Below are 16406 nucleotides of genomic sequence, written 5' to 3'. Positions count from 1 at the left end.
TATACAATTCTTCACTAATAAGATTGTGCTCTGCCTATTCATGCCCATCATTAAACTTTACATTGTTCTTTGGGCAACTTGAAACTTGGATTTTTTGGAGACTATGCAGCCTCATGATTCAGTCATTAAATATCCCTGCAAGAACATTATGATGACAAAAACTAGGTCTTAATTTCAAGATGTATGTATTCATTTTTTAAAACTGCACGATTTCCCAAGTTGCAGCCCAGTACACTCACCTTTTCCTCTTTAATTCTGTTCCCAATTGAATCTGCCATATGTGTGTGTATGCCATCTGTGATATATATGCATCTGCCACATAAATATATATACATATATACATATATACATATATACATATTACATGCACATGTATGTATGCATGCATGCATTCATTGATATGATATGATATACGCATTATCAGTTTTCTAGACAGTTTGTCCAACTAAATATCAAAGTCTGGATGATAAGCATTGCTTATCTATTTGGTTTCTATAGGTAATCAACCTGCAAAATTCATAAGCTACTAAATAAATGTGGTCTAAGTCACATTATAATAAGAACTCTCTCTCCTTCTTCCCCTTACCAAAGAGACAAACTTTCTTCCCTGAAGGTACCTTTCTCCTAGGTGCCAACTTTGGAGCAGACAAATTTCATATAGCCCACAATCGTGTCTTCTCCCAATAGTCACAAATAAACAGTAGTATAGTAATCTTTTATTCGATTTAGAGAGTACCAGTTAGACAAGATTCACTTGAGTAAAAATGCCCAAACTATGATTTGCAGCTAGAGAAGCAGTGAAGTTAATTGTCAAACCCTCTAAACCCAACCATAAAGTCGTCAGGAATAATGCAGATGAACACAGAAGAAAGCACGTACTACAATAACAACCATGTTAACCTTAGATCAATAGAAAAACTCAAGAAAGAAAAATCAATACTTGTTTGAAAAGACAAAATTGGTTGAGATAGACATTTTACAGGCTTTCACAAACAATGGAAAGTTTTTAAAAGCTCTTAATGTTCTGGTCCTTAAAAATACTTATTTAAACTGAACTTATGTTATTGTTTTGATGTTGGTTACCTCTCATTTCTGATTCATATAAAGAGGCCTTCAGACTAACCATCTGCTGTTGCTTTAAAAAATATGACTTCCCTTTTAGCTGATACTAAGTATAGAAGTCAAGTCAGCAATTACTTTTAAATGTCTTCTGTGGGCATAATAATGTGCTAAGTATTAAGGAGGAGGACTTTGGGAGAATTTAAGATAAATAAGATCTCAGTACTGGATTTGAGGAACACCTGATCCTGACCTTGAAGGAAGAGAAATATTTCAGCCATTGAAAGATATGGGATAGGGCAGCTGGGTGGCACAGTGGATAAAGCACCAGCCCTGGATTCAGGAGGACCTGAGTTCAAATGCGGCTTCAGATACTTGACACTTACTAGCTGTGTGACCCTGGGCAAGTCACTTAACCATCATTACCCCACCAAAAATAAAAAAGTTATTGAAAGATATGGGATAAAGGGAAGAGGTGAATGACAAGAATAAAGGCTCAGAGGAAGATTGAGGACAAACAAGATCAAAGGAAGGAAAAGGTGAATCATCTTGTTTGTCTGAAATGTATAATATGCGAGGAGAAAATGCTGTGAGATCAAGCTGCAAAGGAATACAAATAAGAGAGACTACAAATAGAGAGCCTTGAATGCTAGACTAGGGAGTTTGGTGTCTTTTTTACATAAGCAATGAGAAATTCCTGAAGGTTTTTGAGAAGTTATATGTCACTTCTGTCATAAATACTTTCCTACAACTGGAGGCAATTTGTACCTCCCCAGATTTCTCATAGCACTTTGTCTAGGCTTCTCCTATATGGTTGTCTGAGGCATATTAGAATTCTTTGTGAACATGGCCTACTTCCATTTGTAGATTGTAGTTTCTTCAGAGGCAAGGTGGCATTTTTTTTTTCATTTCTGCAACCCCACTCCAAGCATATTATGTGCTAAATAAATATTTGTGGAATGGTTGAATTGCAGTGGCACCATCATTCTACATATATATACATACACACATGCATATGTTTGCATATATATGTGAACACCCACATGTGTATGTATTTAGACATTTACACATATTCATGTATAGACTTGTACATGCTTTAACATATACATTAACATATGCACAATATACACATACGCACATATGTAGAATATGCATATATATAACATGCACATATACACATGAAAAGCTTGAAAATTATTAGGTGACCAGGGATGTCCTTTACAGATGTGATCGTTGAAAAGGTACCAAATATATTCAGTTCCTCTTAGCCACTATGTTTCAAATGAAGATTATGGTTATAAATTTTTCTAGTTAAAATTTTTCCTTATTTCTAGAACTTAATCAAGGCATGGTTTTTCAGTTCTATAATTCACATACTGTTGAAGATTAAGTTTTGTTCTGATTTGGATATAAATGCCTTAAGAAGAGGCAATGAGGAAATTGAAGAGATGTGTTTCCCTGAGGGGGAAAAAAATAAAAAACAAGAAAAGCATAAAGGGATTATTTTCTTTGAACTGTCCACATGATGGAAAGGTTGTGGTGGATCGGCTAATATAATGGAATGTCCTCAATTATATTCGAATTCTCTATGTTCTGTTCTGAAAAAAGGGACTACTCTATGAGACAATGAGTGCTCTGTCACTAGTAGTGTTCCAATAGAGACTAGAAAACCAGTTGTTGGGGATGCTAGAAAGGGAATCTATGCTTCTGGTAGAGGTTCACCTAAAAGACATATAAGGTTACTTCCAGTCCTGAGAGTTTACAATTCAATTGAAAGTTACACAAGAATCGGTTACAAAGGAGTAATATAATGTGAGAGCTATAAGTAAGGCCCAAGGGGGCAGCTAGGTGGCACAGTGGCTAAAGCCTTGGCCCTGGATTCAGGAGGACCTGAGTTCAAATCCAGCCTCGGACACTTGCCACTTACTAGCTGTGTGACCCTAGGCAAGTCACTTAACCCTCATTGCCCAACAACAACAACAAAAAAAAGAAGTAAGGCCCAAGAATGAAGTCTGGAATTAATGGATCGTAATATCTGGGTTCAAATCTCAGTTCCAACATCAACCTAGTTGTATGAATTTGGTTGATCAATTAAATGTCTCTAAACATAAGTTTCTTTCCCTCAAAAATAACAATATGTAATACTTACAGAGGAATATAGTGATAGATAAAGAACTAACTTTGAAGCAAAAAGTCACGAATTCAAATTCTGCTGCATGTACATACTGGCTCTGTGACTCTGAGCAAATCACTTAATTCCTCCCTTCTTTATTCAACTCCTTAAGACTATAAGTTGAAGAGAAGGTGGCAACTCGAATTTCTAGAGGAAGTTTCCTTACCTTGGAGTTCCATATATGGATAAAATCACATATCTATTCCATATTCCTAATACTGACTTACTTCAAAGGATTTTGATGGAGAATTTATATTTATGCCAGGGTATTGGCATACATATAAATATAAGCCTGATTATGGAAACAGGATAGATAACATTGATAAGGTACTTTTATTCATACTATCTCAAGTGATTCTCAGAATAACTTTTTGAGGTAGGTATTACATGTATTGATCTCATCTTACATCTGGGGATGTGGAAAAATTGGAACACTAATTTATTGTTGGTAGAACTTTGATAGTAAGTTGTACCTAATGGATTTGCAGTTTCTTTGCAATCATCTTTTTATTATATTTTGTTATGGAAAAAAGAGGCTAAGTGACTTGCCTAGACTTAGAGAGCTACACAGTATTAAGGCCAAGTTTCTCTCAATTCCATGCCCAAGTATCTTCTCACTACATTATGCTGACTCCATTAAGGTACTATAACATCAAGGTCCAGGTATTTGGGAATCTATTCTAAGAGAACTTAGTCTTTTAGATCTAAGACTCATAAGATTAATAAAGCACCACAGTTTTAAGAAACCTAAAAGGGCCATTGGAGTTCATCTTGTGCAATCCCTTCCTTTTACAGATGAAGAAATTAAGACCTAGAGGTGAAGTGATTTGCCCATATTTAAACAAATGGTAATTCTTCTCCTCCCCCTCCCCACCCCAGGGCTGGAACCCAATCCTTCTGATTTTAATTCCATTATTCTTTTGAATATACCCCCTGCCTCTTTTGAAATTTACTTAATCTTTAAATAATATGACCTTGGAAAAGTTATTTTATTTCTCTGGCCCTAATTTTCTATGTCTGTAAAATTAGGAATTTTCATTTGATGCCTTCTAAAGCCCCAACAGAGAGCTTTAGATAAGGAAAAGACCTTGGAAATCATATATCACCACATGCTTGGAGAAATAAGTAATGTGCTAAATATTGAAATCAAAAACTAAATATCCCTAAGCTTGAATGATGGGTTGGATTTAAATCTAAAACAATAAAGCTTACAGTGGATCACTGCAAAATCTTTCATTTATATTTTTTTGGAAAACCTGCAGGATAGGTACAGGATAGGGGTGAGGGTTAGAGAGCCATTTCTATAAAACTGCCTCAGTGTTTTGGGGGACAGAAAGCTCAGTATGAGTCAAAAGTTCTATATGGCAACCAGAAAAGTTAAGACTGCTTTTAAAAAAATCATGGCCTTAGGGTTACTGATGATGATAAAAATGAAAAAAGGAAGATAGCACAAAGAGGAGGCTGCTGAGGCTGCTCAATACAGATTATAAGATCTTTGTGGGAATTCTGTTACCAAGTAGGCAGATATAAGAGGCATAAAAATGTGCCGTAAAGGGGCAGAAAATTGCTGACTGTCTGGTCACATTAAAAGAAACCACTGAGCAAGCAAAAGGTAAAATCTGGGGAGGCTATAATCTAGTGAGCCTAGACTGGGAAGAAACCTTTTCCTGAACTAGCTGTGAATTCTGATCCAAGGCTACATGAAATTACAGAGTTTCAGACAAATTGATTAAATGTCTGAAGACACTATACAAATGTCACTAGTATTTCTCTATTAAATGCGTGAGTTAGAAAAGAAATAAAAGTTACTAGGGGAATGAGGCAAGACTTTCTATGCAATAAGTTGCTTGTTTGATTTTATATCACTTAATAGTTTAGAAGACTGGCCCCATAAATTGGTGGAATTTGGCTTCTAGGCAACTGGTGAATGAATGGTGGCTCTATTCGCCAATTGTTGTTTTTTTTTCCCTAATCAGATAGATAATTTTCTTCCAGTTAACTTTAGCAATTCATTCAACAATCTGTACTCTGCCAGGGGATTGTGAGTATTTAAAATATGTAAAGAAAATGAAAAAAATGTAGTATAATTGCCAATGACTGCATGTGGGAAATGGCAAAACATATATCACTCAGTAAATAGACAGGCAGAAAAAGAGGTGTACCAGTTACATGTATTGAGAGTAAAGGATTGTAGACAAATGTCACGTTGGAAAAATATCTAGAGAGGAAAGACATGTTAGATACATGGAAGATTGGAGTTATGGGAGAACATGAACAAAAATTGTGAACATGAACAAAGATTGAAATGTATGAATGGCTTTCGATCTGCATCGCTATATGGAATACCCATTTCAAAGAGAACACAAATCTATGAAAACATTAAAATTTACGTAAAAAGGGAGAGATTTCTATTACCTTCTCCTCCTCTTCCTCCTCCTCCTCCTCCTCCTACTACTACTACTACTACTACTTGTTTTCTTCTAAATATAGGGGGAAAGGAAAACTGAGTGGAAGAGATTGAGAGTGTATTTTGAATAGATTTTTGATATCAGTGATAGAATTGAGAGATGGTATAAATGGAATAGACAAAAGACTGGCCTTGGGACTAGGAAGACCTGGATTCAAGCCCTGCTTCTGACACATATTAGGCAGCTCAATGCTGCAGTGGAGAGAGTACTAGCTCTGGAGTCAGAAAGACCTGAGATGGGATCCAGCCTCAGACATTTACTAGCAATGTGACCTTGGGCAAGCTATTTAATCTCTGACTGCCTCAGTTTCCTCATCTGTAAAAGGGAAAATAGTAGCACTTACTTCCCAGGGTTGTTGTGGGAATAAAATGAGATATTTGCTCAGCACTTTGTGAACCCGAAAGTGCTAAATAAATGGTAGCTATTATTTTTATTAGCTTTTTGGCTATTGGCAAGTATCCAAGCAAATCTCTAAATTACCAACTCTAACTTACAGATAAATTACACATGCACACTACTGGACAGAGGGTTTTAAACAGAAATTTCCATTTAAGGAGGGAAAATCTTTCATTTTAAAAATCTTTGTGGTCCTTTTCCATTTTTTTTTTCTTTGCTAGCCTTCCATTTTAATCCTGAAATACCTTTGGGATAGCTTTTTCTTAAAATTTAATTTCACAGCAAACTTTCTTTTAACTAGTTTAACCACCTATTCACTCTTTTTGTTTTATGATGTGATAATATTCATAATGTTCAGTCATCTTCTATAATATTTTACAAATATCTGCTTTAAGTTGGTGTTGTCCTGAGCTGCTAGAAGTTAGGTGTTATAGCTATAGCTATAAATAGATAGATATAAATATATCCAGGGCAGTTAGGTGGCACAATAGATAAAGTGCTGGCCCTGGAGTCAGGAAGACCTGAGTTCAAATCTAGCTCCAGACACTTATTAGCTATGTAGCCCTGGGCAAGTCACTTAACCCTATTGTCTCAGTTTTCTCATCTGTAAAAGAAGCCAGGGAATGAAATGGCAAATTACTACAATATCTTTGCCAAGAAAACCTCAAATGGGGTCACAAAGAATTGTATATGACTGAAAAGATGACTGAACAACATAGATAGATAGATAGATAGATAGATAGATAGATAGATAGATAGATAGATAGATAGATAGATAGATATGGATGGATGGATGGGTGGATGGGTGGATGGGTGGATGGGTGGATGGGTGGATGGGTGGATGGGTGGGTGGGTGGGTGGGTGATGGGTGGCTGGATGGATGGGTGGATGGGTGGGTGGATGGGTGGGTGGATGGGTGGGTAGATAGATGATGCCTCTGTGTCCAATATAATGAGGCATTATCACTGCCTGGAAGCATATCACAAAACTAACTTTGTGAGTTCCTTCATTTGTCTCTCCAAGGAGAACCTGTGGGACCATCCTTCCAAAGAGCTGCCTCTTCCTTCTGACTTTATATCTTATTTATAATAAGGATATTAAGATATATATGATGAAATGTCTCAGCAGTGTGTCCATGAAACAAAAGGAGGGCAAATGGGACTGAAAAACATTTCATATTTTTCAATTTCGTGGTTTCCATGGTCAAAGAAATCATCATCAAGAGACCCCCTCTAGTGATGAATCTCTTCATGCTCAGCTAGGCTGATCCTTTGAATGTAGAATCAAACTGTCCCTGGTACCATAACTGAAGTTTTTCTGTCATGGCAGAACCTATCAGACTTTGCACTGTACTGATGTTGACTTTGAGAACTCATGGTCACCTCTATACTAAAACTATAAATAGCATAAAAAACTACATGAGAAGTCAAGAATATGAATTTGTGAAAAAGTGTAAATGTCAGCAAATATTTAATTCTCAGAGTTATGCATGCAAACTGAAACTAGAGGAAGAAAAAAGAAGAAAGGAAAACAAATTTAATTTGCAAAGAAAATGCATAAGGAAGGAAAATGGGCATTTGCAAATTAGTTTTTGTTGGGAAAGTGAACCAATGTGTGAAAATGAAAGAATGTATATATCTACACCAGAAGTATTTTTTAGGTTCTTCTGCATATCAAAGTGGCTATTGCATTCAATTTCTTCCTGCCTTTTCCATTTATTAGCTTCATGACCATGAACACATCAAGTAAACCTCTCTGGCTCTCAGTTTCCTCATCTTAAAAGTAGAGATAATAATAACAGCATTACCCACATCACTGATTTAAGGAAAGTGTTTTATATACAAGGTGTCCAAAAACTCTTAGGATAATTTTAAACTCTAAGAGCTGAAGTTGTTGAAATTTCAGAAGCATAAATGCTACAAAATTACAAAATCATTTGAAAGGTTAATTATTTTTTAAATTGATGTTTCTTATTAAAATTCAGCATAATAACTGCTTTGTGCTATACATCACCCTAGTCAATTTTTTAACTTTGTAAAAACTTTAATCAGCTGCTGCTCAGTGACTAAAAGGATTGAATTTGTAATCCTAGCTTTACGAACATCAAAGAATGAGGTTTTGATGCATGCACAATAGATTTGATGTGACCTCCCCTCTAATGGAAATAGATCAGGTGATTGTGGTCACCAAAGAAAGAACCTTCTCTCCCCAACCACCAGTATGAAAAAGTGCCATCCTGAAACTGTCACACATGTAATATATAATGAGGTTCCCCATCTTGCTCACGTTACAATTAATTTTTTTTCAAAATTCACAAAACAAATATAAAAGAAATGTAATGTAAATAATTAATAATTTTAAGTGTTTTTTGTAAATATGTAACATTTATAATTCTGAAGTTACTAAAGCTTAAAATCTCACTAAAAATTTTGGGATATGTTATATAAATTATATGTATAGTAAGTAAAATATAAATATAAGGGGCAGCTAGGTGGTGCAGTGGATAAAGCACCAACCCTGAATTCAGAAGAACCCGAGTTCAAATCCGACCTTGGACAGTTGACACTAGTTGTGTGACCCTAGGCAAGTCACTTAACTCTCATTGCCCCAGAAAAAATGGAGGAGTAGGGAAAAAAGGAGTTATTATACAATGTTTATCAGGGCAGCTATGCAACTTAGTGGATAAAGCACTGGTCCTGGATTCAGGAGGCCCTGAGTTCAAATCCGGCCTCAGACACTTGACGCTTACTAGCTGTGTGACCCTCGGCAAGTCACTTAACCCCAATTGCCACCACACACACACACACACACACACACACACACACACACACACACACACACATATATAGCCTCACATATACATATAGGTTTTAAGTACTTTTATCTAAAAGTAAAGAAATCTTGAACTTTTAAAACATCTATATTTATGTAAGTTTTACTGTTTTCAATGGAAACAATCTAACTCCAGAGGAGTTACATCTCTGGATCTCATTCTTGTTGCTTGTCTTCCATTCTTGAAGAGGACATGACATCAGGATGATGTCATGACTTGCAGTGAATTGGATTTAAGTGAGGGAGGGATGTGCAAAGTCCAGTGGCAAGATATACATCAGTACAACTGGAGATGACCCTGGATGTTCAAGGCAATTGGAGTTAAGTGACTTGCCCAGGGTCATACAGCTGATGTCTAAGGTGAGATTTGAACACAGGTCCTCCCAATTTCAGTTCCAGTGCTCTATCCACTGTGCCACCTAGCTGCTTCATCTCTGGATTTCAAGAAGATAATACACATTTATCTAAGGTAGTAGAGGCCTTCACTTGACTGAAGTCAAAACACTGGATCACATGATATCTCTCTCTCTCTCTCTCTCTTTTGTAGGATAATAAGGTTAAGTGACTTGCCCAGGGTCACACAGCTAATAAGTGTCTGAGGTAAGATTTGAACTCAGGTCTTCCCAACTTCAGGGTCAGTGCTCTATCCACTGTACTACCTAGATGTCCCTATCACCTGCATATTGACAGTGTAAGTAAAAAATTACAACTTTCTCCAGTGATGCTTTTGAAAATTTTTGATGCCTCTAGTTTCACATGGGAGCATCTGTGAGTGCATAGTATTTCTCCTTTATTACAACTCAAAAAGCAAAGTACCCACTAACTCTGTTCTGCCTTTCTAACACATCCCAGGAAGTTGAAACATCTTTAGGAAATGATGCCTACCAGTGACTTCAGAGAGCCATGATTTATGCCAACTGAGATCTGTCAGATCTACAAACAGAGAGCTATTTTGGCACAGTCTTCTACTTGTTATCCACACATCAGAAACTATGACTAGTGTCTGACAAATCTGTATTCAAGACCAATATTTTAATGACAGTATTTGCTTCTCTTGGCAGCTGGCCCTGGAAACCCAAATTTACAGAGAATTACAAAACCATCTGAGCACATGTGCAACCAACAGCAAAGGCCTGAAGTTGGTTTGCAGACTACTTCTACACTGGAATAACAAAGCACATTTTCAAGACCACTGGGGAATTTTACACAGGACAAGGCATTATTTTCTTCTAACTTTTGTCTTGATATCGATATGCTTTCTGCATTCTGTTTTGTATTATAGTCCTTTCTAGACATGATTCATCTCCCTTACTAGAGTCTAAGCTAAGGATTCTTATGCTTTTTTTCTTTAATGTTATAAGCCTTTTGCCAGTCTAAAGAACCTCATGGACCCCTTCTCAGAATAATAGTGGGTTTTTATCATAACTGAAGGAAATGTTCTATTTCAGTTAGACATAAATGAAAAAAAGTAAATTTCTCCATCCAAGTTCACGTAGCCCCTCAAGGTCCATGGATCCCAATAATCCCCAATCTAAAACCCATGTGGGAAGGAAACTTTCCATATTGCAAGTTAATCTTATCTTCATGGAAGGTATAACTTTTTGTGCATGGTTTGTTCAACTGAAATTTTTTTCTGCCATCCACTGACTACAACATAAAGGTGGACTTTAGGGAGGATTTTTTTTTTAATTTAGAAAATATGGGTCAAGAGTAAAAAAAAAATGAAAAGAAAAAACCTTATATCCAAAATCTGAAGCCTATATATTGTGTATATTTTCATAAAGAAAAATTAGAACGTAGATATAGTGACTGGCCATAGTGAATACTAAATAGAAAAATAAAAAGGAAATAGATTAAATCTTTTTATACCAAGCCTATGATTTTATTTGTATAGGGAGTTCCCAATGCAGTTTGGATTTCTGCTTCAAAATTTGTAGTCTTATAGTTTTGCCTGTGCCACTGAAAGGTGAAAAAAATGCCCAAGTTCAACACAGCCCAAATGTGTGGTAAACAGGACTTGATCCCAGTTCTTCCTGACTCCAAAAGCGATTATCTATCCACTATGGAACATTAACTCTCAGAACACATTTTAACAAATAGGAAATAAATGGTTACCAATGCGGTAGTCATTTTTGAGTCAACTGTCTGTACAGTCAGACTATCAACTTGCTAGAACAAAAGTTAACATCAATAACCAATCAGAAGCAATCAAAAAAACATGAAATTATAGCATACAATTATGATAACTACAACCTGAGTTAAGATTTTGAGTTTGAAATGATAAATGTAAAAAAGAATAAACATCAACACAGACTATAACCATTTTCTATAGACATAAGATAAATCAATCACCACAATGAATAGAACATAAGAACATAGAAACCAACATAAGCAGTATTTAATCTTGCTAAACAGCCAAGGGCAACACCAATTTAGAATATAAATTCATTCCATAATATCATATAAAGGGCAATGTTAGAAGGATATTGTCAGAATTGTCTCATATGATATTAAAAAGCAAGGGGAAGCTAGGTGGCGCAGTAGATTAAAGCACTGGCCCTGGATTCAGGAGGACCTGAGCTCAAATCCGACCTCAGACACTTGACACATACTAGCTGTGTGACCCTAGACAAGTCACTTAACCCTCATTGCCCTGCCAAACAACAACAAAAATTAAGGGAAACAAAAATTTTTTTTAAATTAAAAAAGATTTTAAAAAGCAATAGTGGGGGCAGCTAAGTTGCATAATGGATAGAGCACCAGCCCTAGAGTCAGGAGAACCTGAGTTTAAATCTGATCTCAGACACTTCACACTTACTAGCTGTGTGACCCTAGGCAAGTCACTTAACCCCAATTGCCTCACCAAAAAAAAAAAAAATGTGAAGGACAAAAACTTAAAGAAAGCTTAGCAGTAGACTTAAGACAAAATATTCCAAGAGAATTTTAAAATGAAATCAAAATTTGAACCACAAGCAGATGAGAAATAATGGTAAAGTTATGTCAAAATCACTCTGCTGACTATTCTTTACATCAATGATGTGGTCTCTGATGTGCTGTATGAGGAAATGAAAATAGCATTCAAGAAAAGAGGGACAGGACAAATGATTGAACCAGACTAATAATAAAGGTTTGGCCAAAGTCACAGAAATGTCTGAGGGCTAGATTTGAATTCAGGTCTTCTTTCTCCAAGTCCAGTGCTCTATTCTTTCTCCCATTGACCCGTTTCCATGAAAGCCCACAAAGAAAAGTCTATCCAGGAAAAGATGATGATCACTCTTGTCAAATGAAGCAGATAGGTTAAGAATGATGACTGAGAAAAGAACATAAGAGTTGCAATTAAGATATTATTTTTACCTTTGAAGAAAGGCATTTCAGTTTCATTGTCAGAAATCAGATTGCAGAGGGGTGGAGAAATGAGAGAAGAAATGGAGGCAGCAAGACTAAACAGACTTTTCAAGGTATTTGGCTGAGAATGCAAGAAGATAGGATGATAGCTTGAAGAATGGTAGAGTTAATTGAAAATGTTTACTTTTTTAATGTTCTATGATACTTGGTGTTATACAAAAGCAATGGGCAAAGAATCAGTTAAAGGAGAAAGGTTGGAAATTATAGAAAGAGAAGGGATGATTAAAGTTGCAATCTGTTTGAAAAGGCAGAAAGGGATGGGATCAAGAACACATGCAGGAGTGTTAGCCTTGGTCAGGACAAGGGATAGCAAATACTTAGAGAAAAATAGGCGTTATTAATACTTTAAAATAGCAATTCGATAAATATTAATAATTTCTGATCCATTTGTATATGTCCCATCTCTACAGAAATATTTATGGGAATAATCTACACCAAAAGTGTCAAACATGCAGCACTCCTGAGTGTAGACTGAACCGAATTAAAATGTAATTGGGAAATATTTCACTAAATAAATAAAAATAAAATCAGATATAGATTAATGCTAATGTCATTTTAAATCAATATGCAGCCCAGAGAGATCCTTATGTATAGTTTAATGGCCTTGGTTTCTATTTGAGTTTAAACCACTGATTTACATAATTATTGAAGGTATCCTTGATGAAAGTAGGATCAGAAAACTAGAAAGCTTTCATGGATAACATTTGCAGCAGAAAAAACATGTTTAAAGTTGAGCAACTAATGAAAGGTAAAGAGAAAAAAAGATATCATTATTTTTAATTGGTCATAAAAATAGCATTTGATTTTTGTGGAGCAAAACTCTACTTAAAAGGCTATCCTCTATCAAGAGGTCTCCCATGCATATGTTTAGAGGACTTGAAAGATGTAACAAGATAATTTTGTTTCATTATCCTTTGATTAGAAATATCAAGTAAGATGGGAAGTATATCATATATTACGAATTTTTATCACAAGATGAATTGAAAAGTTAAGCAATGTACAATGTTGCAATTGTACATTTGCAACCTCACGTGGCTATAAGAAGAACTGGATGTGGCCAGGCACTACTTAGGACAAACATCCAGAAAAAGAGATCAAGGGCTAGTCAAAGGAAGAAACCTAAGGACTTCTTCCCACAAATATGTTCCATGACCAAAGACAGAGACAAATGTTTATAGAGTTTGAGTGGTTAGATGGTAGGCAAAAGAAAGTTTGAAAGGGGAATCTGTGTTTTGGGGTGATCTGTAATGGTATATAACAACATCACCCCAGGGTCAGCCACGTTGAGTTGATCTCAAAGATCCCTTGGGATAGTAGTCGATAGGCAGGGGGGAGGGAAGGGCTCAGCTACAATAAGACTAAGATCATAGAAGCATAAATTGAGAATGAGAAAGGACTTGAGAGTCATTTAGTCCAGTCTCTTCATGTTATACAAGAATAAAGTGAGGCTTAATTGTTCGAGGTCAAACAGTTAATAATTAGTAAAACCAAGACTCAAAACAATTCTTTGACTTAAATTCCAGAACTGTTCCCACTGAACCATATCGAATTGATCTTAGATGATCTACTTTCAGCCACATAGAACACTGGTTCTATGGCTTCAGGGAAAAGTTCATCTTATAGTTTCAATTCAGCCTTTTTAAGTCAACTTTTTGGTTCAAAAAAAATCAGTCACATTACATTCAGAAAGGAGACAGCCTTGTTATTCATTTGTCAAAAGTTCATAACAGTCACTAGGGATAGTAATCCATCAACTTGGAATTACAACCACTATGAATGAAAGCATTTCTTCTTTGGGGTATTCATTCAACATCATTCACTCAGTGCCTGAATTTTTCAGAACCAGATGTGTATTTCTCCAAATTATAGCCTTTCCTTACTCTGATATATAGGGCAATGGGTTTTCAGTTAGAAGCCATGGGTTTACTTCCTGTCTATGCCACTTACTACCTGTTTGATCTTAATTAAACCAATTGAGCTCCTTGGCCTCATTTTCTTTATCTGTAAGATAAGGGAACTGGACTATATGAAACCAAACCAAGGTTATATTCATTTCTAACCTTTAAGTGCTATTTAAATGTATGTCATTACTATCTAAATTTTTATAAATAGATATCGCAGCCTTACTTTAGGCACCAAAGAAATGTTTCTAAAGTATTCATCCAAAAGCTGATCATGAGGTATTCCTGGGGTTTTCAAAGGAAGCAATGTAAAATTCTTTCTAAAAGATTTGATTCTGCAAGAATCATAGCCCCCTTCTAAAGCTGTTAGCAGTGCAGATATATGACTGAGATATTGGTACCACAGATAACCAAGCTCATCAGTATTAAATCACTGATACCATTGTTTCAGTTTCACAGAATGATTAGGAATGATAGGAGACATTTAGAATATCTACTAAGATTGGATGAAAAATCCTTTGAATAAAAGGAAAGATTAATGCTGTCTTGAGCTCACAATTATCTGACACAAAAATACAAGATGGACCAGAAAATTAAAATAAACACAGGTACTTAATACCTCATACTTCCTTTCTGTTTCTATCCCCATGCAAAACTCATTTTGTTAGGTGCAAGGTAGAAGAAATGTCTGATAGTAAAAGCACAAATGATGTTGGGACAAGAGATCTTAAATTTTGACTAGTCAGAGTTATTCTAAGGGCATTGAGAGGGGTGATTAAAACACGAAATGCTAAATACCTCTTCTAAGGTGGTATCTGAAATTCCATAGCCAGTTAGATGCAGATGATGTAGATTTTGATCCAGAGCCTGAAAGAGCCCTTTAAAACATGCTTTATCTGTATCCTTTGGAATTGCATAAGTCAGCTCATTCCCACCATTTTCTTTAAGAAATGCTTGTGGAATATAGATCTGTATCAGAGATGTAACTTGATCTATGTCTTTGGCATCTTGGACCTGCAGAATGAAAGGCTACAAAGAAGATAGGAGAATAGCAAAGAGAAAAAAAGGTGAAATCCACAAGTACCACAAACAGGCATCAATTGATTTGCATTAGTCATTATACATTCTATAAAACTAGAAGTCAAATTATGCAAAGTCAAAATAGCCATCCACTGTCATGGACTACATATTTCTTTCAGAATAGAAATCAACTTAAGACACCTTCATATATATGCCATTTATTTCATCTCTCCCTACCTTGAAGTTCACCTAAATTCAACTCTAAGATTTGTACAGGACAAAAATTCTACAAGTGCCTGCAGCTAACCACAATGTTTTAGTTTACTACCTTGTTACTAAATTCTAATTACTAAATTTTAAGTACTTGAACCTGTTTGGTCTTTAATATGAGAAAATAAACCCAGAGTTTCTGTTTATTCATAAAAGGAAAACCACAGTTGATTGGAACTCTGAATTAAAAGCCAAAACATTGGCCTGCTTTTCTATGCCCTTTACATAGGTACAAATATGTAGTATTAGTCAAAGGAGACAATGGATGGAGAAATAAATTCATCTCTATTATGGTAGAGGGAAAGGGGAAATGGAAAGCCCGTGGCCCATTAATGATATTTCATTAATGTTACCTTTGTCTTCTTTCCTTTCATTGATTTACAGATTTAATGAACTATCACTTCAGTCTATCACTCCAGTTCCTAATATTTCAGAAACCCTCTATATTGTGCTTTTATCTCCACCACTATAATAAAACTGATTACTGAAAGCCAAGTTATTAATTACCCTTTCTTGCCAAATCCAATGATCCTTTCTTATCTATCATCATTCTCTTTGGCCATTTTGTTGTATTAGACATTGTTGACCATTCCATCCTTGGAACTTTCTTTGGACTTCATGACACTACACTCTATTGTTCTTCCTTTTATCTTTGTGCATTTTCTCTTTTTCATTACCATTAACAAAAATTTATTGAGCATTTCCTTTATTAATTCACCTTCTTCCCATCCACTTAATATAGAAGTCCTCCAAGACTCAATCATGAGCCATTTATTCTGTCTTTCTCCCTCAATGAGTTATACTTTTATGGCTTCCACTACCACTTCTACATTAATGACTGTAAAACCAGCAACCACAATCCTTATATTGACCCCACTTCCC

At 35.7% G+C, this 16406-nt stretch overlaps 1 protein-coding gene across 1 annotated transcript in view; it reads right to left on the bottom strand.

Moving 5' to 3' along the window:
* The window catches only part of ABCA13 (ATP binding cassette subfamily A member 13), a 506393-nt gene that overhangs the window by 226957 nt on the left and 263030 nt on the right, over nucleotides 1–16406 (bottom strand). The window contains exon 40 of the mRNA XM_044001141.1: nucleotides 15033–15263. Coding sequence (XP_043857076.1) covers nucleotides 15033–15263 — 231 coding nt within the window. The remainder of the gene's footprint in view (nucleotides 1–15032; nucleotides 15264–16406) is intronic.

This window comes from Dromiciops gliroides, chromosome 1, assembly GCF_019393635.1.
Source record: "Dromiciops gliroides isolate mDroGli1 chromosome 1, mDroGli1.pri, whole genome shotgun sequence".
Classification (NCBI taxonomy): domain Eukaryota; kingdom Metazoa; phylum Chordata; class Mammalia; order Microbiotheria; family Microbiotheriidae; genus Dromiciops; species Dromiciops gliroides.
This window is presented reverse-complemented; position numbering and strand designations above follow the sequence as displayed.